Source organism: Limulus polyphemus, unplaced genomic scaffold (assembly GCF_000517525.1).
Source record: "Limulus polyphemus unplaced genomic scaffold, Limulus_polyphemus-2.1.2 Scaffold161, whole genome shotgun sequence".
In the NCBI taxonomy this organism is placed as follows: Eukaryota; Metazoa; Arthropoda; class Merostomata; order Xiphosura; family Limulidae; genus Limulus; species Limulus polyphemus.
In genome coordinates, this window is record NW_013665771.1 from 895316 (window position 1) to 923254 (window position 27939).

The 27939-nt window shown below is 32.0% G+C and overlaps 1 protein-coding gene across 1 annotated transcript; it reads right to left on the reverse strand.

Annotated features, from left to right (window-relative positions):
* Positions 1–370: 370 nt before the first annotated feature.
* On the reverse strand, positions 371–23574 carry LOC106476995 (methionyl-tRNA formyltransferase, mitochondrial-like). The gene is made up of 10 exons (XM_022381418.1): positions 23427–23574; positions 22667–23095; positions 21116–21173; positions 19645–19793; positions 11880–12002; positions 11106–11208; positions 7513–7588; positions 3388–3479; positions 2403–2567; positions 371–1135 (listed from the first exon to the last, which is right to left on the reverse strand). Exons 2-10 carry the CDS (start codon positions 22981–22983, stop codon positions 1004–1006), a joined length of 1215 nt encoding a protein of 404 aa, XP_022237126.1. The 5' UTR covers positions 22984–23095; positions 23427–23574; the 3' UTR covers positions 371–1003.
* Positions 23575–27939: the final 4365 nt, after the last annotated feature.

Below are 27939 nucleotides of genomic sequence, written 5' to 3' on the forward strand. Positions count from 1 at the left end.
ATATGTATTAACATTAATCTCTCATGAGGAACACAGTAAAATAGCTTTTGATATTTAAGTATGGATCTGTGACCAGCTGTGCCAGCCAGGAAGTGATAACAAGCCTTAATATTTACATTTCCTACAGAAAAACATGTGCATTGGGGAGTGATAGTTAAACATCCTATTCAGCCTTGTAATATATATTGCATATAAAATGAAAGTTATCAGGCTCATACCTTTATCTGTCTGGAACTATGTATGGAGACAGAATATTTGACAAGTCACTAGTTTTAAGTTATTGATATATATGTATAAGTAGAGATATCCAAAGGTGATAAAATAAAGAATTAGACTTTTGGAAATAAAAATACAAAAAAATTACAACCATAGTTCTTAAGGTGATTTATCTCCAAAAGTCACATTTCTTTATATATATATATATAGTCTGCCACAATAAATTTATCAGACACCAAACAGTCAAGGACCAAGATTAACCTGGATTGTGTATTTGTTAAATGAAATAAAATAATGTTCCTCAGCATGTTGTTTAAAATACATTTGTTTGGATATTATATAATTTTCAGAGTATGAGAGAAATAACTGACTTTTGACTTGATTATGCATAATTGCTGTAATAATTTTAAATAAATTTACTATAAAATTTTCTAAGTTACACTACACTGAAGACATTAGATATTTTGCAGCTCAAAAGTTAAATACAGTTAGATAATTAATGTAATTAAATATCATAATGTTTAAAAGTACTATTCTCTTAAAAATAAATGTCATAGTGATAATTTCTATACAATTTTACTTTTTTAACATTTTTGATATTAATCACTCATTGCTTTAAAGTAATTTATTTTTCTGAGCTTCATTATCTTAAGATAAAGAATGCAAACACAAAAGTTATTTATCTTATCCACTTTTACTCCAAATGCTACAATGATAATGTACTGATAATGGGTTTCATTTTCAAATGTTCAATGAACCTGAAACATAGATACCAAAGTAAGCCTTGTCATGTAGGTTCTTCTGATTTCACAACCCATTTTTCACAAGACACTTTTGACAAAAAACCATTATAAAAATCGTCTGCTGACATTTTCTTTCTCCCATAGATAAAAAAAGTTCTGAATCCTACCCACCCATCCTTGGGAAAAAAAGAAAAGAAAGAAATAAGGACATATTCAAAATGAATTCTACATTTTTATATTTAGACACAAGATCTATTAACAACAACACTCACATAATACAAAACAAAATGATGTTCTAGTTATCATTTTGGTAAATAACACAAAATTGTTTCTTGTACATAATTTGCAAAAATGAAGTTATGATAAGACCTAATTTCTACTTGGAAAATTAAAATATCTTACAACATGGTTCATATTAACTGTGAAATAGGTGGTAAAAGAAAAATGTTAAGGATGACTATTTGCCATCTGGGACATCTTGAAATATAACTTTTGAGGTCTAAAGGATGTCTTTTTAAGGTTATGTCTCGTGATAAATTTAATTTATCTATCTTACTGGTTGAATGTATGCTTAATAAATTTTTAGGGGAATGTACTGAAAATTTGTCTTTATATATTAGTTTTTATAATTTTTTGCCAGTGCTTATATGAAGCTATTTGTCACGTCATTAAAGTCATATTAGGTTTTTATAAGCCTAGGGGCACTAGAGTAAATATCTTTTTAGATCATTTAATACATAGAAATTCCCTTTGGGCCACCTGCATGGCATGGATGCTTTAAATTGGTTATTATGATTTGATAACAAGGATATTTTCTTTCATTGTTTTAGTCTACTGTACCATTTTTTGGCTGAGTGTTTTAGTTAACAGTATGTACAATTTTAAAAACACTTAGGGAAAAAATAAGATTTGGAATTAAAAGTTCAAAGTTACAGGTATTAAGATTATATGGATAGACTTTGGTTACAAATCGATATGGTTACTAAATTTAGGAGATGAATTTTCTTCAGTGTTTTTGTCAAATACTTTTAGTGTGTGAATAGGAAAAAGGAGCCTGCATGTCTGATAGGTGTATAGTGCCCTTACCAACTAACACTATTCACATTCTTACAAATTATATTACTGTTGGAATACAAACATGCACAGGGCTTGTTTCCGGATTTCTAATATGATATTTTTTAAGGTTTGTTATTAAACACAGATTTTATTTTCTTCAATACAAAGCATTTTAATATAAAATAAAAGGATAAAGCATAAATATATGAATATACTTATATACAAAAACATGCAATTATTTTTGCATACATGCATAAAGAAACATTTACTACTGTTTGCAGTGCAGTTCTTTTTACACATTTTGGGCAATGAGGTTAGAGTATTTACAACAATGACCTATTTTACAAAAAGTTTTACCTGACAAAGTGTTAGTATAAATGTTTATACCTTACACTTGATGCACATTATTCGTCTTTTCTTGTGGAAATAGCAAGTTCCAGGAGTTACTTCATGGGGTACCAAGATGTGAAGTTTAGCATCTACAATCTCCGATTGATCTACTTTGTCGAGAAGTTTGACTTTCTGTCCTTGCCAGTAAGTAAACAGATAAGTCTAATACGAGAAAATTTAATGGAGTTTTTTTTTAAAAAAATCTTAAAACTTGCAAAAATTCTAAGGTAAAAAAACACAGAAGTACATGAAAATATCTCACTTGTGACTATCATATATTTTTCAATAACAAGGCTTGGTAAAGAGACAAATTTAGTAGATAATGTTTTACTAATTCCTCATATACTGAAGAATGTATTTTAGATGGATCCCTAAATTCCTCTCCCACCTTGTAGAGAAATATATGCATGCAAACCTAAGGTAGCACTTACGAAATACTAATCCACAATTTAAGAACTGTATTATATAATTTAGGGTGTTTGGTGCTACAGTCTCATTTTACATCTTTAATACCTAAATATAAAACAAAAATAGTTATAGTTAGGTGATTATCTTCTAATATCTAACACCTATGACAAGTTTTTATATCCCTCCCTTCCAAAATTCAATTTTTTTTACAGATTTCGGGCAATGAGGTTAGACTACTTCCAATAATGACCTAAAACTTATCTTATTACAGTTAAATGTATAAAAAGATGATATAGTAACTCACAACCAAATATCTTAAACTAAAAACAATGAAGATGGCCTAATACTTCCCTGAACTCTCAAAAGAAGCATTATATTTAAAGTATATCATAAATATGAAGAGATAAGTTGAAGCTACGCGTGCCATGAAAAAGTGGTCAGGCCATGGTCTGAGTGGCCTGACTGCTTCCAACAGCCCTGCTTGTACAAAAAATAATACTAGAACTAGATTTAAATACCTACATCTCCCCACATTTGAGAACTATACATCATTTAATAAAAATACGTAGCTTACAATTCCATTAAGAGCTCGGTACTGGTAATCAACATGCTCACAACAACTTTTCTCCCATAGAACAATTCCAATTGATGGATGAACCTTTGGTGCTGTACAAAAATAAAATAAGTAATTTCTGTGTTTATCTTTGAGAATTGAAGAGTAAAATGATTCAATATCATAAATGTAAATAAAGAACAAAATAAGAAGTACTTCATAAAACTAGTAATGCAAGTTATAAGGCAACAGTGTAATTAGATTTCTTATTTTTGGATATCAAATAATTTATTTTCAAAACTAGCTCTTTGTCTTTCTCTCTTAACTATATATATTTTTTCTTAATATCTAATTCTTTTAATAGTTTCTTAGTTCTACTCTAGATTACAGCTATTTCCTTTGGTGTTTAAAACTAAAAATACAGTAACAAACGATCAAAATTGTACCATAAATTATATTTATTTTTGCAAACACATTTTATAAGACAAAAATTAAACTTTTATCACATTACTACACAAGAATCAGTATTAACTAATGTTTAAGGAAATTTTAATCAATGCATGAGGGGCAAATTGAAACTGCGTGTGAGAATATTGGAAAATTTTAAAAGAGTGTTGGGATATCATATATGCATGAAGGGCTATACATTTCTCTTTAATCATAAACTTAACTTAAAATTAAAATATTAATGACAACAAATTTGTTTGTTAATGAATTATACACAAAGACATTAGAGGGCTACCTGCACTTGCTCTCCCTAATTTTGAAGTGATAGACTAGAGGAAAGGCATCTAGTCAACAAACCCACCCCTCCTAACTCTTGGGCTACTATTTACCATTGGAAAGTGGGATCGATTGTCCCATTATAAAACCCCATTGGCTGAAAGGGTAGGCATATTTGGAGATGGGTTTTGATTCAGGCAACCTGCAGATAGTGAGTCAAGTGCCCTAACCGCCAGACCAGACTAATAGCAAATCTGACACACAAAAAACTCATTTTCAAGCAGACATGTTTACATGTTAAGAATTCTACCACTTAACTGATAATTATCTTTTACTTTGTTATTGAGAAGCACAGCACTGCACTTTTTTTTTAAACTTGATATACTTAAGTGTTAGGCTATACACAATGTTATATTTCTTTAAGGAGAAATTACCAGAGGTCTCGCAACTTAGGTTTCTTTCTTTACTAAAAATATTAAACATTGTTTGGTATACTGATGTTTAGAAAAATTATAAAATAAAACTATATCTAATATACGCATCGCTTGTAGAGAGTCTGTCTATGTACGCTGATGATTTCAATTGCAATTTGTTATAATATCATGAATTACTAAAATGAATCTACTTGAACAAGTAAGTACAGAGAATACTGAACCTCCATTTCTTAAGGATTACATTGTAGCTTGGTACAGATCTCAAATCTGACAACTACAATATCACTTGTAACTTTTAACATAAGGAGTTTGTTCATAGATTCCATTATTTAGATTACATGCTTGTAAACTAATCACTTCAAAGCCTTAGTGCATAACATGTTCATGCCTGACAATTATTCTTGTATTTGAAAGGTGCACAAAGGAAAATCAATTTCAAATAGTTTTATAATTTTTAGATTATTAGAATGGAAATTAACTTCAAACATCAAAAATCTCAAGTATACTGTGGATAACTCCAATGAAACTTTAATGATATGTTTAGAAAAATTTTTTATCCCAAAGAGTAGCCTGTGATGCTACAAAACTGGTAAAATAAAGAACAATTTGGTAAAAAAGACAGGATTCGCATTTCTTATACATATTCATCTTGAAGTGAAACCAACTTGAATTACAGTTTATATATATATATATATATAATAAAAACAAAATAAAAAACTGTCTTACACACCCTATATTTACGAACTTGGGTTGCTCAAGACAAATGCAAAGATATATGTGACTTGTAATAGTCCTGATAATTTCTGTTTTAATAAACACATGCACACACATAAATATATATAAAAATATTTCAACCCCAGACACATAGATTTGTAAGTAGGAGTGTTGGGAGAAAGAGTAATATGCGAGTTGCATAGGGCAAACATGGAGATAAAAGAATGTAAAAAAGTCCCGATATAAGAAATCATATAAATATATTCTTGCTATATAATAGACTATATTTAATTGTTTTGTCTTGTTTTGTATTGTTTGCTTGGAAGTCAAAATTATTCACAATCTCAGAATCTCTGGAAATTAGCATGAGTGTTGGGCAGAAAATACAAAATACACCAGAAATGGATTCCTAGAGAAGAGCCCTAGGTGACAAATGGAACCTTGAAAATGAAGTGATGTGATGAGGCAAAAATAATGCAACTTTGTACCCCCTCCAGTTTATACAATGACCTATAAAAGGTACAAAGACAGGAAGGCTAAAAACATTACCAAATGGCAAACATGATGAGATGTAACCTGAAATCCACATTTAATGTGGTTGGTAACATTATAAGAAAAAAAGATAGTTTGAGTGTTTGTTTGTTGTTAAGTGCAGAGCTATACAATGAGCCACTTGCTATTCCCCTAGGCATATCAATTTTGTTTTTTTTCTGAAAGGCTTAAAGCACCCATTTCTAGAGTAACTAGCCCTAGAAACCACTAAAGCATCAGAAGATCATGCAAAGCTGTCACAAATGCATCCAGCAGAAGTTGACTGAACTGTTGGCACTACCCACAAAATACCAGTTCAAAGAAAGGCATGATGTGAATGTAACCACAAAAATAACACAAACTTCAATTAACAAGAGCTGTGAGAATGTCACACTTAACTGTTGATATACATCACCACAGTTAAAATGGCTCTGGATACACAGAGGTAGGATAACAAGGGCAGGAATTCTTGACACACATGTGGAACAACCCAAATCTTCAAACATAGGAATGTGAGAATGACATTGAAACCAAACTTTGAGAGGAATCACCAATCCAAAAATCAGAGAGGATATGATTGGGAGATGGTAAAGTATGCACACCATAAACTCGTGGAATCACAAAGCCCAAAGAAACAGGTGATGAGTTCAACATAGAGTGATAATACAGATTTTCAGGTGAACAAGATATTGAATAGATACTAGTTGAGACTTAAAGACATGTGTACAGTTCAACTCAGGGCAGAAGCAAACTGGAAAGACAAATCAGCAGAAGGCAACTACTAAGCATGAATACTCTGATCATCCATATAAGGATGACAATCAATATTAAGTGTGTAGCAGACCAAGCTAAAGGTGTGACTACATGTGCAAATACATAGAATGCCTAATCCAGAACAAAAAGGAGGATAATAAACTAATAAGACATTCCAATATGTGAAAAATGAATATTGGTGAACCAATACATGCAAATAACTCATTAGAAACTCCATTTGTCCATGGCTGAGGAACTCTCATGAGATTCGGATAAATTCTACCTAGAAATGAGGAATATTGAGAAAAGAATGTATGACCAGTCTCCAATCCTCTGTTGTCTGTGGCACCACAAAAGTATGAGAGTAAGAACCCATGGGTAACATGAAGTACAACATTGATATCCCCCTTTGGCATGGAAAATGTCTGAAATTAAAAAGAAACTGAAAGAATTGAATCATGAATATAAAATCAAAGTAAAGGATCTGATGAACCCATGACATGTGAAATGAAGGGTCCATAGATAAAAAACAACCCCTAAAGGTCTGTAAGGAGGAATCATATATGGTATGCAAATACATAAAGAACATGCATAAATTTGAGTAATATTTAGTTGATGGCATGAATTAAAACTCAACAAGGAAAGGCTTTCAGTATTTCAGAGATAAGTCTATCTGATTTGAAAATTTAGTTTTACAATAGTTTTACTTAAGCTGTTAATTAAAAATTTAATTAAAGGTTTTTTTTGTAAAAAACAGGCATCTATAAAGGAAATTTACATTCATTTTTTAATTGCAGGTCAAAAAAGATTATTTTTAATAAATTGATAAACATCACAGCTATATCACAGAAGAGCATCTTTATATGTAATTGTTAATCCTTTAAACTGAATGGATTCTGTTACAGATCAGAAGAATCAATTATTAAATCTGTCTCTATATTTTCTACAAATAATAGCATTTTAAAAATTATATCTATAAAAAATACATTACCATATGTTACTCCACTTTTTGGTTGTGGAACACTGTTGTCTAGGTAATATGGTAGCCTAGTTAGGCACTTTATCAACTAATGAAAATAAAATATATTCAAAATCAGTATCCACTTAACTAAGTAATTATTAATGATAAACTAAACAGAGAATTTGGTATGATAAAGGAAAATTAAGATCTATCTGACAATCTTTCATTTTGAAAACAACCCTAAAAGTTAGTTTCAATTGTATATAAAACTATATGGAAATAATTTGTACAAACGTGTTTTGTGTCACTTTTCCAGAAGAAGATCTTTCTTCATTATGTTGTGTACAGTTGTCTGAAACACCTGGGTGGATTTTGTCATTTTTCTTTGTGTTTTGTGGATTCTCATCTGTTAAAAAATGCATCAGTTTCATTACTATGGCTGGGGTATAATTTGTTGCAAGTCTCTTTCTGAATGTTCCTGAATCACCAAGTTAATCCATATTACTTTGTTTTCCAATTACATTAAGTACAATGGATATCCCTGTCTTGGATATTCTAAATCCTCGTTCTGAACATGTCTTTATGATCTGAATGTATGAATATTTTATATCAGAAAGGCCTGTTGCATAACCTTCCAAAAAGTGATCAATTTGTGGTAGCATCCCAAAAAATGGCAAATGATGTCAAAATGTAGTACTGATACATTCTATTCCAAAATGACTTTAACTTGGCTGTGGTTGACATGACTTGCCTATTTGCATTGTCAAAGTCATTTTAATATAATGTTACTCAACTGTTTACAATATCATAAAAATATGTTTTCTGCATTTACACACACACACACACACACACACATATATATATACATACATACATACACACACATACATACATACATACATACAGGGGTTTTATTTCCATAGGTACCCTTAAAACTGTACCATTGAAGACATCCTTATAAAAAATAATCTTAAGAAGTGAACTAAACGAAGTTTATGGATATACTGCACATCTGACATTTGAATTGCAAAATAAAAACCAATCTTCCAGAGAAAAAATCCCTGTGTATCTGTATTTGTGTACGTGTGAATATATATATATATACAATAAGAAAAAATACTGATATATAGTGAAGTTATAATATATGAGTACATTCAAATGGTCTAAAGAATTGCATCAGCTTATAATGCATTTAGTAAACTGTGCACAAACATTTCAAGGCATCAGAAGTAAATATACATGCCTTGCTAGTTTTGTTAAATATTAGTATTGAGTAGCAACAGGATACAAAAACACAAATGAGAACAGTTAATACAATATTATGTAGCCTGAATCACTACTGTCAAGTATAAAAGTCATGAAAATATTAGCAGTGTCAGTCATCAGTTAACATGATGATAATACACATTCAGAGCAAAAAATTGGAGAAGAATAAAGTTTACTAATGGTGATTTACAAATATTGATAGCCTACTCCCCCACTCCTTTGCTTATGAGTTTAGAAGCAAGAGGAAGTGGTGTTATTTACAAAATACTGAGGAAGCAAGATTTATATTGTTGTTTTATTACCAAGAGGCATCTTGACAATACAAGTCTTTTCTCAAATTAAAAAACAAAATGCAACTGGCACATTTTTTATTTTCACCATTGGTCACTGAAATAAATATATGTAATGGTCATATGTAGGCCAAAGGAGTAAAGCAGTAGTATACATGTATTTCAAATGATTTTATAATAATAATATTCTAATATAACCTTTTATTTTTCCTTGTCTACAACCATTCAGCTTTTATCTTGATTTTATGGATGGGTCAATGCTTGAAAATTATTAGCAAAACTTTTTTTACAAGGTATTTCAATTATCAAGGTTTTATATTCATAAACTGTTTTTGCTAAAATGAAATGTCTCTTTCTTAGGTTATGTAGCCATATATTTATTATTTCCATTTTTTCTGGATTCTTCTTGGGATTCAGTGTAGGTTTGGAACTTAGTCAAAATGTAACTCCATGTTATAACGCTTGTTGGAAGTTAAAATCTTATGCCTTACATTCAGCCATGTTTATTAACAAGTGATTGGCTGTAAACTAATGTGGTCTGTACAAGAACAAGGTCATAGGTAGGGGCAGTCCAAGTCTATGGCCAAATAATGTAATCTACAAGCTCACACAAAATTGTTAATAGGATATGGGATGTTTTTGCTTTTATTAAGGAACTGTTGGGAACGAGTATGGAAAGCATATTTCTCAAATCACTGGTTTTTGTTAGTAGTTTACAAGTCTCTTCCTGGAAACTAGTCATGTGATGACCAGGGTTCTTCACTTTTGGTGCTTATTTCTTGCAGGTCTACCTGCTAGCTGTAATGAATATTGATTAAACCATCTACAATTCCTACCTACTGTAGTATGTCTATTAAAAGCAAATGGAAATGAAGCATTTTTTGTACATAGTTTAAACATTATTTGTTTAACAGTTTGAATACTGCCTTTATTATAAAAATAGATGAATGAAACTGATCAAAAAGGGGAGTTTTTTTAAAGCAGGCATAATTACCTTGCTAACACCTGAATTGGATGTTTTTTATCTTGTGCATCATCAATAAAAGGATTATTCAAACAATGGAACAAAAACAATTAATAGCTTTTTCTTAAGTTAAAAAAAGAAATAATATCAAAACCTGTTAAAAAGCAGGTATATCAACAAAAAATAAAAACTCAAAACAAAGAACCCTGATAATGAATTCTGCTACTTTATATGCACTCACTTTGATTACTGTGCTAGATTACATATATTTCGAATAAAATCTTATGAAGAGAAAAATAATCAATTTTTAGAAAGACACACTTTTTTGTGTCTAAGATTTGATCCATGTACATGCATGTATATGCCAAAAAGTGGTAAGAGTGATTTAAAATAAAATAATGCACACACACATGTTTGTACAGTATGTATAGAAAATGTAACAAAGTCTGCATGAAGCTTTAACACGGAAATAAAAAAAAGTTTGTTATTGTAATTATAAATTTTTCCTGTTACAATAAATTCTCTTTGTTCTAAAAAAATAATGAGTGAAATGCATCCTGCTAGTATCAATTGAAAAAGAGAGAGAGAATAAAGTGAACTTAAGCAAGCCACTGCCATCTACAGAAAATATCAATGCATTCATATCTCTTTCTGATGTATCAATTTGGTCTCATGTTTGGTGAGTTATGAATACATGGAAGTAAGTCGAATCAGCTACACCTAGATGAAACAAATGTGTGACTGACTGGAACCTGATACAGAACACCTGCTCAGCAGATTTTGCCATGCTTCTTGTAAGACGTGTGTTGTATGTCACTGTCATTTAGTCAAACTGGTGCAGAGCAAGTCTGAATGAAGGCAATTCAGGTTCTTGATTAGTGCTCTGTCAAAATCAGTATTGTTTGATATTTGTACAAGTGAATCATAAAAATGCAAGTGATTTATTTTATTTTTGATTTCATTGTGTTTCATAATACAATATTTGCATTTCTTGTAGTCTTTGCAGTTTCTCAATGACATGCAAAAGCCTAAGAATCTTGACTGAACAAGTTCTATTATCATCAATAATATTATTAATGAATTCATATAAAAACAACACTTACCAACTGAGCTCCTAAAGGTGCAAGAAGGGCATACAACTCTTTGCTAGTTGCTTTATGTGGTATCTCTATCTTTTGTTGTAATAGAATTCTTCCAATATCAAAGCTTGAAAATAATTTTTTTGTTAATAGAAACTTTCTACAAACATAGTGTGATGTGAAGAGAATGATAAATATAGTAAAAGTTTGTATCACATGTGGTATTTTATCCAGAAAAAATAAAATTAATTTCTTAAACCCGAGTGGATGCTGCCAGCATCTGGCCAAAAACCTTGATATACCAATCAGATGGAAATAACATTCAATAATATTTATGTCTCTTTGGTTAAAAACTAATCCAAACCATGTTATTATCCACCTTTTATAAACAGACCAGAAATTTTATAAGGTTCGGTTATAGTTATTAGGACATCATGAAAATAATTCTGGCAGAATATGCAAAAAACTTATGGGTTTAAAAGTTAAGGCACTTTAATCATCACTGAAAATTCACATGGAAAAACAATCATGTTTCATTTACATTTCTTGACATAAAATGAATCTATAAATTAGTAATGTGAATGCATTTAAGTGTGGGAATACCAAATTTCAGAGTTTGAAGTAAAAATACTATGTTCCTCCCCTTAATTATTTTGTAATAAATGAACAGTACAAAATATTCAAACCTCTCATTATGAGGGGATGACAAACCTGTGTGCTTGTACATGTATTACACTTAAATCAATATATAAATGTACCGTTCCTGAAATAATTCTTCACAATACCTTGAATACATACCATTTGGGAGAAAGTTGCATAATTGTTACTCCAGTTTCTGTATCTCCATTAAGAACTGTGTGAATTATTGGGGCTGCACCACGCCATCGAGGTAAGAGACTTGCATGGACATTGACCATTCCACTATACAAAGATTAAAAGTGATCAATTTAAACATAATCTTCATTAATACATTTGTGCAAACAGATGGAGCCAAATACAGCAGGAAATTAGGATTTTCAATCAAGAAACTACAAATATTATCTAAAAATAAATCAATTAACCAAGTTATGAATAAAAAATTAAAGTAATCTCCTACAATAAAGTATAACTCAAGCTCATCAATTACATATACATGTATAAATATACATTTGGTTATAAATATATTGAACATTTTTCTCGTAACTTAAACCAATTTTATTGCCATACTTAAATATATATATATATATATATATACACACATTAAAACACAATGCATACAGTAGACACGCATATATACAATATATATTAATATTAATAAATATAGAAACATACAAGCAATAGACATACAGTAATCACAAACAATGAGTAATAGAAACTTAGTTGCAAATTTATTATTTGTACAGAACATTATCAAAATGCAAAAGAAAAGAAAAATACTGTACATAGCACTAGTATAACAATTTGTTTTCATATTGCCATACAGTTTATCAATGTATGATTTTTGTGATATTGTTCAAAATGTTAACATTTTCCAATACTGAAAATGTATTTCTGATAAACACTGACTCACCTCTCACACAGCTAACTTTTCTAATTCAGTACTGCCCTCTATATGCAAACTTTTTCACTCTCCACTAGCCTTTAGGCTCACACCTAATCCCACATGATACTGCTACACTGTTACATGCAATAATCCTCCACCAATAGGAGTGTGACACTACCTCCTGGCACAGCTGGATCCCTCTATATTGATTGTTCAATCATGACTTTCAGAACAGACAAAAAAGTAAGATGCACTAGAAGTGGGAAAGAAGGGTCAAAAGTGTGAGATGTGGTGGGTATCTATTGAAAATACATTTTCAGTGTTAAAAAATGTTCACTTTTGATACAATACATAACCTTCGCTCACATCTAGCAAGAATCCCACACTGAAATGGTGAAGGGACCAGTGCAAAAGTTTACCTAGATGAACCTTCTTCATGAAGTGCCCAAAAAGAACCCATGGAGAGTGACACACAGCACCTTGTCTATACCAGGGCAAACTCTTTGCCCAGAAAGGAAGGGAAGTGTTATAGGGATGGGTGGAAGGTATAAGCATAGTCCAAAACCTGCATCAGGCTGTCAGAAATGCTATATGTGTAGTGTGGCGAGGGATCATTCATGGTAGGTCAACTCCAGTCCAAAACCAGATGGCACCAGTAATTCAGCTTCAAAGCCTTGGTAGGATGATGGTCTCTATTATCTTCACCTCAAGACCAGTGAGGCAGAATGGGAAAGTAACATTCAACCGGCAACTGTGTGAGGACTTATCTTGGCTGGTCCTACACCAATCCAACACAAGACCACCCAGGAATCCAATATTTGGGTAGCTGTAGGATGGTGGAAAGCTGGTCAGAAGGGAGAGCTGTACTACACAGACAGAACACCACCACACTACTTTCTACTGTGTTGAAATGGTCACACTCGGAAGACATCTTCCATGGCCCACCATCCCAGTGGCTAGGAACTGATGCTTGGCAAACATTTCCATGCTACACTAGAAGAAAAAAGGAGAGATGAAAGTGTGGTGGAGAGTCCAGAGGAATGCATCACAGTAAAACAGTGCAATGGATGACTATGCAAACCCTAGACTTTAAAAACAGGCCAGCACTAAGTTTTAAACTAGGCATGAGGGTTGGGCAGGTATCCCTGCCTGCTTTACTCATGCTAGTCTATGAGTGGGTATGGTCCGGATCAGACCTTGTTTAAGAAAATGAGCACCACAAAGATACCTTGAGCTGTCTTGTGAAACACTCCACTTGATAGCATTATATTGGGCCAGGATGGTCCTACCCTGTATGCATTTTGGTTAAGTATACCATAGCAGGCAACACTTTCCACTGAGCAGGATCCTGTAAAGAATTAGATAGCTATGTAAAAAGAAGGTATGAAAAAAAAAAAGAAGTCTTACCCAGTTAGAGATGGTATGATTTGTGATGAATAGTGGCTGGAGGCAGTCAAAAGATTCAGCAGAGAAAACCACGATTGAGCCACCCAATAGGGTGCCACTAGAATGACCTGACAAGGAGTGTCCCAAATGAGAGAGAGAACATGTGGGAGGAGAAAATTAGGGTGGTAAACACCAAGAATGAGAATGGACCAATCCTGACTGAATGCATCCACTGCCAGTGCCAATGGATATGAAATAAGAGACCCAAGCAGGGGACGCTAGGCATTGTAATAAGTGGCAAAAGCATAGAAAGACTTAAGGACCACTCAAAAAAAAAGAGATCATAAGAAAGGTTCCATTGATCATGTAGAGTCAATAGTAATAGATGCATATAAGCATGACCCAAGGAGATAAGAGGATCCAAGGAAGCCCAAGTCCCCAATAGATAGAGAACTACTCATGCAGGAAGACAAGGAGAGGATAGAACTAAGGAAACCAAACCATCCATAACCTGCTAATACAGCAGAGAAGGCTGTGCCCTGCTGAGACAGGAAGTGAAGAACATATCCAAGTGAACTAAATACTGGATGGGTAGAACAGACTTCTCCAGCTTGACTAGCCAACATAGACAACCCTTGTTCCAAAGAAGAAGAGTGTGGTTGGAGGAGTCCTGTTGGAATTGAGCTAAAAAAAAACAGTCATCTTTGTAATGGTGAAATCTCAATCTCAAGCCATGAATGCAATGAGCAATAGCATGCACTACATGACAAAAGAAAAACATAAGAAGCTGACATAAGGTCAAGACCAAAGGTAAAGTCTAGATGTTGAGGAGATAGGAATGTGGAGATAAGCATCAGAGATTTTGATCTTGGTCATCCAAAGTCCCAGAGAAAAAGACCAACAGAGAGTGAGACAACAGAACAGAATGATGACCGGATTCCAATCTCAGCTGTATTGTGGAATAACAAATAGACAGGAATAAAATCTCAAAGAACAGATAGAAACCCTTTTGATAGCATCCTTGGCCAAAAGGTCTAACACTACCTCGGAGAGATGCTATTGGAAGAAAGGATCCCCTGGAAGAGGGAAAGAAACATGAGAAAAGGAGGGTTTGTTTTTTGAATTTTGTGCAAAGCTACATGAGGGCTATCTGCACTGAGAAAAGGAGGGAGGAGAAGAGAAAAGAAGGATAAAGTCAATGAATAGAATCTGTAGCTACAAACAGTTGGTTGCAAAAGGATTCTATAGATCCATAAATCAAGCCAAAAGAGCCCCCACTTTTCCTGAGCCAAGAAGATTGTCACTGATGATACTGTGGACACTGAAATCTACAAATAGTGGAAGAACAGATGGGAGAAGAGGAACAGGATGGAAAAACAGGGAGAAGAAAGGAGTCAAGAAGATAGGAGAGAGCAACTGGAAGAGAAAGAGCTTTGGAAAGTCCGGATACAAGAGTAGGCAAGGAAAAATGTTGGCATGTAGCATCAGCCCATGGCTACAAAGAATCAGGTACTCCATCAAAAACCCATTAGTGGAGGAAAGAAACCAGATGAAGATCTCTGAGATAAGAAGGAGGTAAAAGTATTTGAGCAAGAAGGGCATCCCTCCCCAACAATGATGTAAGTTAGTGAGAAGGGGCAAGGCCAAGGAAGAATAAGGCAATGTAGAAAAAGGGAATGAGTGTCTGCTGAAAATCCCTCAGAGGAATGGTGGATTGCTTCCACAAGGAGATGAATAGAGAATAGATAAGATAAAAAAGAAAGGCAAAGGCAAGAAAACTGAGCTTAGGAAAGACTAAAAAAAGACAATGGATCAGAGCCCCAAGCCTGGAAAAAATATTCCAGATCCTGTGGATCCAAGAAAATGGCTTCAGCTCAACTGTAAGCCAAGGTATATGCGCAACCAGTTGAGGAGTATGAGGCATACTGACACCAAAGTGTAGTCAAGAAAAAATAAATTCAGTATGGACTTGGATATCAGAGGAAAAATTAAAATCATAATATTTTGAAGAAGGGGCCAAATAAAGAAGGGAAAAAAGACTAATAAGAAATAAGAGAGAGTGGAAGAAGGTAACATACCTGTGAAGAAAAGTCATGGAAGGACATAGAATATTGAGGTAGATCCATGTATGCACTGGAAGAATTGTTTGCATATAATCTATGTCCTCATGGACAGAAATTACAGCAGGAGAGAAGACTGTGTCAAAGCCTGAAACAGGACCAGACCACAAGCAAGACTCTTGTACCTGATGCACAATAGCTGTCACATCCCCTGACAGACAAAGAAGAACCCAAAGTCATTGTGGTAGTCTGCCTAGAGTGAACAATGCCCAGATATTCAACATTAAACAGCATGAAAATAACAGTCTCTGTGTAAGTCAGGTTGTGGAAAATAATAGCCACAAAGTCTACAGAGGCAGAATTGTTTGGTTTTGTAGATACTTCAACCAAACATTGATGTTCAGGAATCTCATGTGAGTGAAAAAAGACGTCTTAACATACAAGAGCCAAATCGAGAAATGATGACTGAACAATCAATATAGATGGAACCAGCTATACCAGGAGGCTGAGTTGCACTCCTATTGTTGGAGGATTGTCATATGTCATTTCGTCTTAACTGGAGATACATCTCCCCTTTCCAAATCTTAAATTTATGACCTATTGTTCTACTGCTCTCAGAATTTAAAATGAAAAACAATTATGCTGCTTCAGTTTTGCCAATCCTCATAATAAATTGGAATACTTCAATTAGATCACTCCTGGCCCTTCTCCTTTCAAGAGAGAGATCAAGTTAAGAGATCTTAACCTGTCTTCATATGACAATCCATCCATCCCTTGAATCATCTTAGTGACCCTCTTCTGAGTCTTCTCCAATAACTCAATGTCTTTCCTAAGATAAGAGGACCAAAAACTGTACACAGTACTCCAAATGAGGCCCAACTAGTGACTTATATAAAAAACAAAGAAATATGGTCTCAGTAAAATTGTAGTCAGTATTCCTATACATACAACATAAAAATATGTTAGCTTTACCACTTACTATTTAACACTGTCTCAAAGGCTTACGAGTTGTATTAGCCAACCCCCCCCCCAAGTTCATTTTACTCACCCACATAACTAAAATGGTTCCCATCTAAATTACATGTCTAATCTATATTCAACATTCATAGCTTTACATTCATCATAATTGAATGCCACTTGCCGTGTGTTTATTGAACTAATTAACCAATCTAAGTTTTTCTGAACAACCTCAGCTTTCTCACTGCAGCCAACCAGACCTAATTTTTTTAATATGAAGTTTATGGTTTATTTATTTCCATAAGCATCTCAGTGTGTTGTAAATGATGTTCTCACAGAGCAAAAAGAATATTCATTCTGGTAATGTAAAATCGAACCAAAATCTGACCCCTGCCAGACTATCAAAGCTATTACTACCAATGTATTATTATTATTATCAAAACATATTACAGAAAAAACATGCAAGTACTTAGTCTACACAAAATGAGCTGTCATGATTGTTTCCCAAAAAGTACCAACATGATAAGCAACCCACAATGCCATGTCATTTAGGTCTGTTAATTAATATTTCAGGCTGGACCCATGAGCTAAGAGAGTGCACCTTAAAATTAAAAATAGCAAGTTTCAGAAACTTCAATAACACAGAAAATATCCAGTAAACCTAATGGATATTCAGTGCTAAATTTTAACTTTATTTAAACAATGTATAATAAAATTAAGTTTTTCAAAACAAAATGTTATTTAAATAACATATAATGAAACAAAATTTACCAAAAGCAAACTTTACTTTAGGTACTGTATAATGAATGAAATATGTTAGGCAGTATAAGGTAGAACTGTAAATATCACAGAAAGTGCTGTGAAACATTGTTTCAGCTAATACACTGGTAGTTACTTCCCATACAGAATACAAAGCTTTTATGTTTTTAATACCAGTCACGCAATATAAACTGTTACTGAAAATTACTATGCTGTTAATATTGGCATACTTTTTTAAAATTCAATCCTAAAGTGTGAACAACATAATAAGAATTCACAAAAGAAAGTAATGTATATAAGGATTCATTATATAATATACAGAATAAAAAGTCAAGATACTTTCTCTACTGCAACTTTCTGCAACTTCAAATTTCTATCTGTAACTGTAGATACTGGTCAATGGGGGCAACAAAATTAGTCTGAGGAACAAGAAGTTTTACCATTATACTTTGTCTATTGGATATGTAGTTTTTGTTTTATTGCTGATTATATATTCTATCACTAGAAAATCACTCCAGATAGATTTCTAACAAGCTATACGAGTTCTTTAAAATTCTGAGCTGCAGAAATCTAGTGCCTACACATGAACATTTAAAAATACTTATCTCTAAATCCTAAAACAAATCTATATACGGATTCCTTCAATTCACAAACTCTTAGTTATGCAGATAGTAACAAACATATTTAAATTAATGTAACAGCAGGAGCCCAGTAAAGTTTGACAGACAAATCAAGGAAAAATATATAACATAATAAAAGAAAACTTACAAAAAGCTTTAAACTTTTACACAGTGAAACCTCATTAATCCAAACACATTTGTAATGAAGTAGTAGTTCTGGGTTATCTAGACATCTGTATAGTTGAATACATCACTTATAATACACTGGGCACTTACTCTCTTAATAGCATGCATCATTGATTGATAAATGTAAGGGTGGGTACGCAATTGGTAAACAAATGCAATTTAACAGTTTACTATTTCATACATAGTCAAAAATTATACCAGTTACATAATCAAAGTGCCAGACAGGTTATTTTCTGCACATTTTGTTTAAACCAATAGCTTACTTATAGAATACAAAATACATAGTAGATGTATTGCTTTCTCATACAAACAAACACCACATTTTAAATGTCTTCATTTTGGAGCACTGTGACTTGGCATTACTGTGGTATTAATCACTCTGATGACTTCTAAATACCTTTTATAGTTTAAATGTACATCCATACTGTGAAGGTCATTCTCAGAAAAATTGTTGTAAATCAGTGACCACTGCTAATGAAGGTTATTTTTAGAAATATTGTTAGTGAAGGTTATTCTATAAAAAATGGCCCTTCAAATTTAGAATGTGAATATAAGAAATATTGATTAAATTCCAAATTGTGAAGCTTTGTCTAAGTGGAGAATCATACAAATTGTGAATAATACGGATTGCTGATGTCCAGACTAACAAGGGTTCACTGTATGTATGTATTGATCATCATTTCAATTAGAGGCAGCATTAATGTAAACCATGATTTTTTCATTAGTTCATACATATTCTAAGTGCTACAATGTAAAATGTAGTAACTAAATGCTCAAAACCATAAAATACATTAATAAGTACACAGGAAGGACTTAGATCCAAAATGTGGTATACACTATTCCCAAAAAACTTGAGCTATCAATGGCATTGTACTGATTGTGTTTATTGTTAAGTCCAAGCAAAATTCACATTTTTTTGTGTGTTTTATGACACGAGAAGGGGGCAAGTAGACTCTTAAGAAGGTCAAGTAGATTTTTCTAGCATTTAGTCCATTGGATTTTAAAACATTCTATGCCTCTATATAGAACATTTTAAAGTCACACACACCTAAAAATTAATAGATAATACTTACTAATGACATGACTGAATTGCCTGTTGTGGTATTAGATGTCCAAATGATACTACCACACCAACGTCAAAAACTCCAGGGGGGACAGCAAATGGCCACCAGTGGACTACCAAGTTGTTTTTTGTTGCATATTGATGAACAGGAGTGTTTTTCTACATAAATAAATAACTCACTAATAACTGTTACAAAAATTAACCTTAACTGAAAAGTAGGAAAACACTAAAATTAAAAGCAAAATGATGACAACAAAAACTGATCATTCAAATCCTCTGCCTTTCATAAATAGAGGCAATGAAGCAAGTTGAACTACCATGGAAAATGATACAAGACAGTTATGCTGTAATACTTATAAAAATTTAATTTGTTAGAACCTCATAATATGGGGTACCTAAAGGCAACTGATGTAAATTGGATTAAGGAATAGGTACATGTGACTTCTCCAAGAAAAAATACACCACACCACTAAAAATCCAATTTATAAACAGGAAAGCTAACATTTACCATAACTTGACTATACTGGCTTGAACACTTGTGAATGAGAGACCCTGACATAGCTGATTGTCATTAACTTAAGTGACATTATTGTATGATAGTAACAAGGTTTTATTCACATTCAAACACAATGTAGCAATTTTTACAAAACTTAAGCTAAGAAACTAAAAACAAAAGAGAAAACAGCAAAAAAATAGCCTTTTTAATGAATATAGGCTTAAAAATCTTATATATTTTTGAGCAACAAAATTACTCTGTTAGTTGAATATGTTTTTGAAAAACTGCTAAATAGATAAAAAACTAACCCTTAAGTGATTTGCTGTCATATGATCACACTCACAGTAAAAACAAAACAGAATGTTGGAATGGGAATAAAGCCTTTACAAAATGAAGATGAATGGGTTTTGATCAATGAGAGAAAGTTCTGATATGATCTCATATAAGAGACTTCTTATGAAGATTGTATCTATTGGGCCAGGAAATGTGCTAGCTAAATCTACTGAGAGTCGATTTAGATGGCAGAAGACAGAAGACTGGAAAATTATGTTTAGTCACCTTACTTAAGAAAATATGATGATTTATTGTAGAAGGTTCAAGGAACAGCTATCACAATATTTCAAGATTAGATTGATTATTGTATCATAAAAGGTTGAAACCTCTTCATGTAATTTTCACTGGAAAAGGTCATACTGAGAACATAATTGAGGTTTTTGAACTTATTAAATGTTTTGAATCATTAGATCAGATGACATTTTTATAAAAACTATGCAGGTAGAGTGAACAACAAAGGTGTATTTTTTTTCTGTTTTCATTGGTTTTTTGTTCTTTAAATTTAATATAAAAAAAAAAGGTTTTTAGTTGTAAGCCCAATAAGCATTTTTGACCTGATTCACCAAATTGTATCATTGTCATAAAAATTATAGCACATAACACTCTAGCTTAGAATATAAAATCTATAATATAATTATACCTTAAATCTCACCTGTGAACAAACAACCTCCAACTGTTCAACAGCTTGATCAGTAACATGTTTCTTCAGTCTAAGTATATAAATTAAAATACACATGGCTACACACACAACAGTTACATATATATATATGTACATACAAAAGACTGTCAGTAAATAAATAGTAAACATAACAAAAAACCTTTTTAAAACTTTGAGTGTGAACAATTCTTGTATAATTCTGTAATTCACAAAGAAAATTACTGGCAATTTCTGGCATTTAAATGAACTTTAGCACACAGAGAGAGCCAAGTAGTTTTATTCTGTGTATTAAAACAAAAGAACGAATAAGTTACTACAGTAATGAGTCCATCTGCTCATCTAAGGTTATTACCTCTTTAACCACAAAATTATGGGTCTAATGAATATGAATATTGAAATATTTAATACTGTTGTATGTGCACTTTTTTAACACCAAGAAATGATAGTAAAAGAATCACACAGGGAAACATGGAAATTATAAGCAATCAGAGATATATAGACATGAAAAAGTAACTTTATTTAACAGTAGGTATTATTCAAGAGTTGGTGTAGTCTTGTTCAAGATTAAGTTAGTATATTCACATCAAACATGTTACAGTTTGAAAATAGTTAGCATTAGGAAAGATGAGAGTAAGAGATGAAAACAATTTAATTTCATATCTATAGATAAAGTCAATTTAAAATAAAATTGATGACATTTAATTTATCATTAGGCTAAGTGTTTAAAACACATCTAGGATTCTCATATGTAAGAGTGTATAGCTACAATATGCTATTCAAAGAACAGAAGTTTTTTCATCATATGACATAACTGAACCTTAAGACAAAAACATTCAGTTGATTACAAGAAATATATTTGCATAAAGGCTACTATATGGAATTAATCAGGCTTAGAGACAGAAAAGAGTTGGTTCAAGTCCAGAATATGGACACTAGTAAAATTTGTGATGAGTTATGTCACCAAGATTGTCCTTCAGCCAGGTGATGACCTACATCTGACATATTCTTGCAAAATGTTATACAAATTTTCCAATACGAATAGCTTAGGCCTTATTTAGCATAAATTCTCATGACAATCAATCAGTTACATCCATTTCACTTGAACACAACATAGAATCAGAACCAAAACTTACCAAATACCTCATCAAACTGTTAAGATGAACAAAGGAAAACAAAGATCCCACACCAAACCCTTGAGAAACTTCACAATTCACATTTTGTCATTCACAATGCTTTACTTTTCAGATTCTTACAAAATTACTGTTGATGATAAACATTTTATACAAAAACTGAACTGAAAAGACCATATTCATGACTGTAACTAATGTAGTCACTCAGCAATCTGGCTCTTTAATATGTCCATATGAAGTAATTTGCTATAGTACTATTTTGTGATTAGATTATAAAAATATTAGTAACATAGCTTCATAAGTATTAAAATACCACATCAGAAAAACAAAACAAAAGACAGACATAGATTAAGAAACAATGTAAGGAACATTAATGAGTAATTTTTATAATTCTAAAAACATGTATATACAATACCTGTTTTCATTTAGGACTTTGAGACTTTGCAAGGAAAACTCGTCAGTTCCATAAAACAGAATTTTCCATGGAGGATATTTCTTTGGGCAGTGATGATGCAACCTCTTAAGATTAACTAAAACATACTGATTGAAGCCCAAAGTATTATGTACAAATTGATCTTTAGTTAATTTAAAAGCTGTTCTGTAGATATCTCCAATTTTGCTGCTTTTATGTTTGACTGGATAATGTATGTTGAATTTACAAAGCTTTTTGTTAAACCATGCATTTGTTAAACATTTTTGAAAATGCATATTTTGTGATAAAGGTGAAGGCATCCTTTATTAAAAATTCAGAATACGACACATTACTCTTACAGCTATCAATGATAATCTCATCTCTGTTGGCAAATAATAAATCAGTAAATGGCAAAAATTGTTGGGTCCAAGCCTAAGTAATAATGATAATGATTAATATCTATAAGTATAAAATATAATGTAACTTCATACATAAAATTTAAAGCACCAAACAAAATTATGAATATGACAGTTCAACTTAAAACGTCAGTCAAGTCCCATGCAAATGAAAATTATGCATCACTTTCAATCAAATTTATATCGTATTTCTAATACATTTACTAATACTAGTAATATTAATACTTTACTATTAGTATAAGAACTATATGAATTGAACTTTGAAGGTAAACTTTAAAGTAGCTTGCTTCAATGCTTGTTAAACCGGCTTAAAACGTTCTGTTATTTTGTTTGTTTCATTAACTTACATCTTAGAAATTTAAACATTAATGATATTCAGCTGTTGATTAATATCATAACTTAAACAAACTGTTAACGCTTATTTTATTCATCCACAAAAACTACATATTCAGATATATAAGTCACGTTAAGTATTACTGAATAGCACTGATAGGATACTTCAACGCCATCTTTACGATGTAGTTTTATCGGCCAGATCATTTTTGACTGTAAAATTACAAAAAAAAAAGAACAAAAAAAAAGTGAAAGAAAAGTACGGTTGTTATAATTATTTCTTAAAACGTTTTACTTCTTTAAAGGCACAAAGGATTTTCTTTGAATTTTATTTATATTGAAAGAATAGCTGCTCCAAAAAACTTGGAGTATTTCTTGAGAAGAAAGCTTTTTACTCTGATAAGGTTCTCCGAAATATTGAAAATTGAGCGGGACTTTAGACGTTATATTTCAGAAGTCTCCTGAAACCGGAGAAATCCTTTTTGATTGAAAAGTTGGCAATGTGATAATATATATGATAAAAAGGTGTAAGAAGTATCCTGAAAATTGTAGACTCACTAGTTTGGTTTCTGTTACTTACAAAAGTACAAAAGTTGTACAGTCTCGCCCAAAATGTTCGCATACTGTTCGATACTTATGCTATTATCTATGTTCATGAAGTAGTTATTGAGTAAATGCCCGATTGGCAACAGAGAAGGTAGTGTATGATCAGACAATCATGTATGAATTGTTACTGTGGTCAGTAGAAGTTGTTTTGAGCATTTGTTCGTCAAAACACACATAAACACCTGTTTTGTATGAAAGGGCGTGCTTTTGTTATAATCTTTTTTCGAAACAGATCAACGCTTTGTTCAGAGAATTTCTCTGTACCTGATGTAGAGTCATACTTCGTCACGTGCCAGAAGTTATAGGCGTCAAATTTCTCAACTATCCAGAAACAAATGGACATTGCCATATTAGTAGAGTACCCTCAGTTTACTGTACCCAGAATCCTGAAACATCATCACATGATTAATATATTGCATAGCATGTATTTCCCCTGAAAAGGACGTTCTTCTGTTTGGAAATAACGATATACGATGATTTTAATAGATTATAACTTTACTCTGTAATGAATAAAGGATTCAAACATATCTAATATTTTACATTTTCAAATAGGTTATTCTTTCACTTATATAAAACCTCAATATGGTTTAAACAAATATCGTTAATATATGTTAGTTAAATCGCAGACTTAACGAGACTGAAACAAACAGTAATAATGTATGACTTACAAAGGCGGATGGTGTTTCTATAGGCAGACAGTGTTACTATATTTCTGTAGGACTGCACACAGAATTTAACTTGTCTCAATTTATTTCTATTTTACATTTGTTTTTCAAAGGTGGATGGGTGATTCTATAGCCAGATAGTGTTAATAAAACACTTAATGTACAGTAGCATATGATTATAGTTTTCACTTCTGTATTTAATTTGCATGGCACACTTTTGCATTTTCTGGTGTTTTATATGTAAAACTCTTATTGCTATTTCATTCGTTTTCATTTATATAATTAATGCATTGTATAATATCTACTTGATCTGAAAAGGATGCTTACTTAAACCTCTAAATAATATAAAATAATTTGATTTTTATGTTTATCTTTATAAGTTGCTTCACTGAAAGTTTGTTGTAAAAGATCCATATAAATATATCTACATCAATGTACAAATTAAATCGGTATTCATAAGATTAATTACTGTGTACTACTCACACTTTGCTGCCTTCTACAGTCAGAACCCATCATTTAAGATATCTTTAATCTAACCATAATTTTTGCAGCCATTTGAAATTAAATTAGGTAGATTGCAAGTAAAAGTTCAGTAGCTGTTTGCTGATTGTTTAATCTAAGCTTCACTTGCAGGATTAGAAGTGACAGCTTTTACAGTTACTCAAACCAAAATCTGTTATAAAACTTAACTCCTTCTCATACAACTTCATTGATTCTATCATAAATAAAACTGTACAACAACTACATCTCTCCGGGTCTCTGAACTATGACGCCCTAAAACTACAGGTAAAGATCTCTCTACGGTACACAGACTCACACTCACGAATCTTGAATAGGAAACTAAACACTATAATCAAAATAGTCTATCTGAAAGTTCACCTTTAATGTGTGTTTAGACCTTTATTGAAAATTCAGAATTTTTTCAAGTTTAAAGATCGTATCCAGTTTTCTCAACAGTCATGTGTTATTTGCGAATTTTACTGCCTAACTTGTAAGAGCATTTATGTTGAACCAATTGTAATAATATTGGGAGATCATTCAAAAGAACACTAATCCTAGGTTCAAAGGCAGTTAAAGTATTGTTCGGCATGCATTAACCAACCCTCAGTATGTTCAAAGTAATCGATAAAACTAAAAACAAGACAATTTTATGGTTGAAGGAAAAAAAGTTCCAGAGGACTGATGATACGTGTGTACGAGTTGTAAGACGTTTAACAAGGTTTTCTTTGAAATGAAGTGGAACATACTGTTAAAGTAGGTGTATAATCCGGTGTAGGTTAGTTTTTGATAACAACCGACATCATAAAGTCTTTGTTTGTTGAAAACATATGTGTCAAGAAAAGGAAGGCAGAGCAGAGCACTGTTGGTGTTCACAGGTAAGTTTAGAATTCAAATGTTTTACAGAATTAATTAATTCGTCTTAATTTTGATACATTTCAAATACGCCATCAACATAGCGATTGTAAATAGTGGTTTGAACTCAGTAGAACAATCCCTCAGCCGAATATTCTCACGAAAGCACAAGGAAACATTAGCCATTGCAGGTGTTAAGCTAGACCACATGCAGACTCCATCAGTCTGTTAAAAAAATTCTACAGTGAATTGAAAAACAATTTTTCGTGACAAAGTCTATCAGTAGTCTGAAAGATTGTGTACTTAGTATAAAACACATTCCTCGGCTTTAAAAACGAGATTAACACAAAGGTTAATAATCTCATTTAGGTGAAGGTTAGTGAACAGAGTAAAGTAGGTAGGTGGAGCTGCTAGTATTCAATGTCCAATGAGAAATCGCTATTTAGAGTGAGAGATTTTCAGTTACCACTAGTCTTATATAATTCCTTGTCTTTGACGTGGAAGTTGTCCATTTGTATCATGTCCAGTCCTTCGCGTCTGGTCTTGATCAAAGCTGCAGCTGTGTTACATTGGCTGCTGATGGCCTGAGAATCTTGTAGAGATCACCTCATATGGTCTAAGATTTGAAAAGCGCTACATGGACGACACCTACATAGGTCATTATTCAAAAAGTGACTCGTCTTTTTTATCTATTTATTTAAGCTCACCCAGTTACTCTTTCTTAATGTTTTAGTCGGTAAAAATAACAGAAGCATTCAAACTTGAGTTTTATCAAAAATCTACTAACAATATTTCTTTTTAACTTAAATAATTAAGAAATTTAAAAGAAACAAATGAATTTTTAGCCCATCAAGTATGCACAACAATATTGGACAGTTTCATTATTTTATTATTACGAACTTTTTAACTGGTAGTTCTGATCTTCAATTGCATTTTCTATCGTTTTCCTTTTCATTTGTTTATCAAATTATCATGACAGGGAACTCTTGAGAACTTTCAAGTGTACCTTTCTTTCATTCCTTCTAGCATAGTCTGAGTAGCATTAACTCCTTGAAGTCCTTATTCTGTATGGCGTCTGCAAGTTTTTATTTGCTTATAGTAGAAGCACTTCACCAACTGTATTCCTCTAGTTTCATTTTACTTTGTATTAATAGATTATTCTTTAACCTTCATATACTTTCTTTCAAATTATATGATTTATCTCTTCCCTTTTTCTGTTTCCTATTTATCTTTCTGTTTGCTATTTTTATCTGATATTTTTCGTCTCCACGTCTATCTTGATACTTTGAACATGATCATCTGGTGTCTATGATAAGTTTCTTGGTAAAACGTACCTTGTCTGCTTTCATCTCAGGGTCGTGAAATCTTACATAATATCTTGTTCAATTGGAGCAACATCCAACTTGCATTTTTCTTCTTTATTTACTTTCTACAAACAACAGGTCAACAAACATGAAGTAAATATGTTTTACTTTCATAGGATTTGTGCTATGTAAAATTTAAAAACAAACTGGTAAGAAAACAACCTAACCACTAAGTTAATTTATAGGTTTTGTGCAAATTTTTCTAATATATCAATATTTCCCGACTATATTACAGGAAATCATGATTTTTATTTTGAAAATTATAACAAATTTAGGAATGCTGGAGCCACTTCTCTTACATTTGTTTCTGATGTCCACTGACTTCATTTATAGTGATATTTTAGTTTTCATTTCGTTTTGCATGTTAATAGTAGTTTTAGTTTTGGTGTTTACATATTTTCAATTTTAGTTTTAATTTCGTTTTGCTTATATAATAATAGTTTCCGTTTTAGTTTTGAGCATTTGACGTTAATTTTAGTTTCCATTCCGATTTGAGTTTGAAATGAAAATCACTTATTTGTAGAGTAATTATTTTAAGC

Coding starts and splice junctions, on each gene's coding strand:
- LOC106476995 (XM_022381418.1), bottom strand. CDS start 22,983: ATGCCTTCACCTTTATCACAAAATATGCATTTTCAAAAATGTTTAACA. Junction 7,589..11,105: donor CACCTTTAGGAGCTCAGTTG/GTAAGTGTTGTT, acceptor TATTTTCATTAG/TTGATAAAGTGCCTAACTAG. Junction 2,568..3,387: donor ACCGAGCTCTTAATGGAATT/GTAAGCTACGTA, acceptor TTCTCGTATTAG/ACTTATCTGTTTACTTACTG.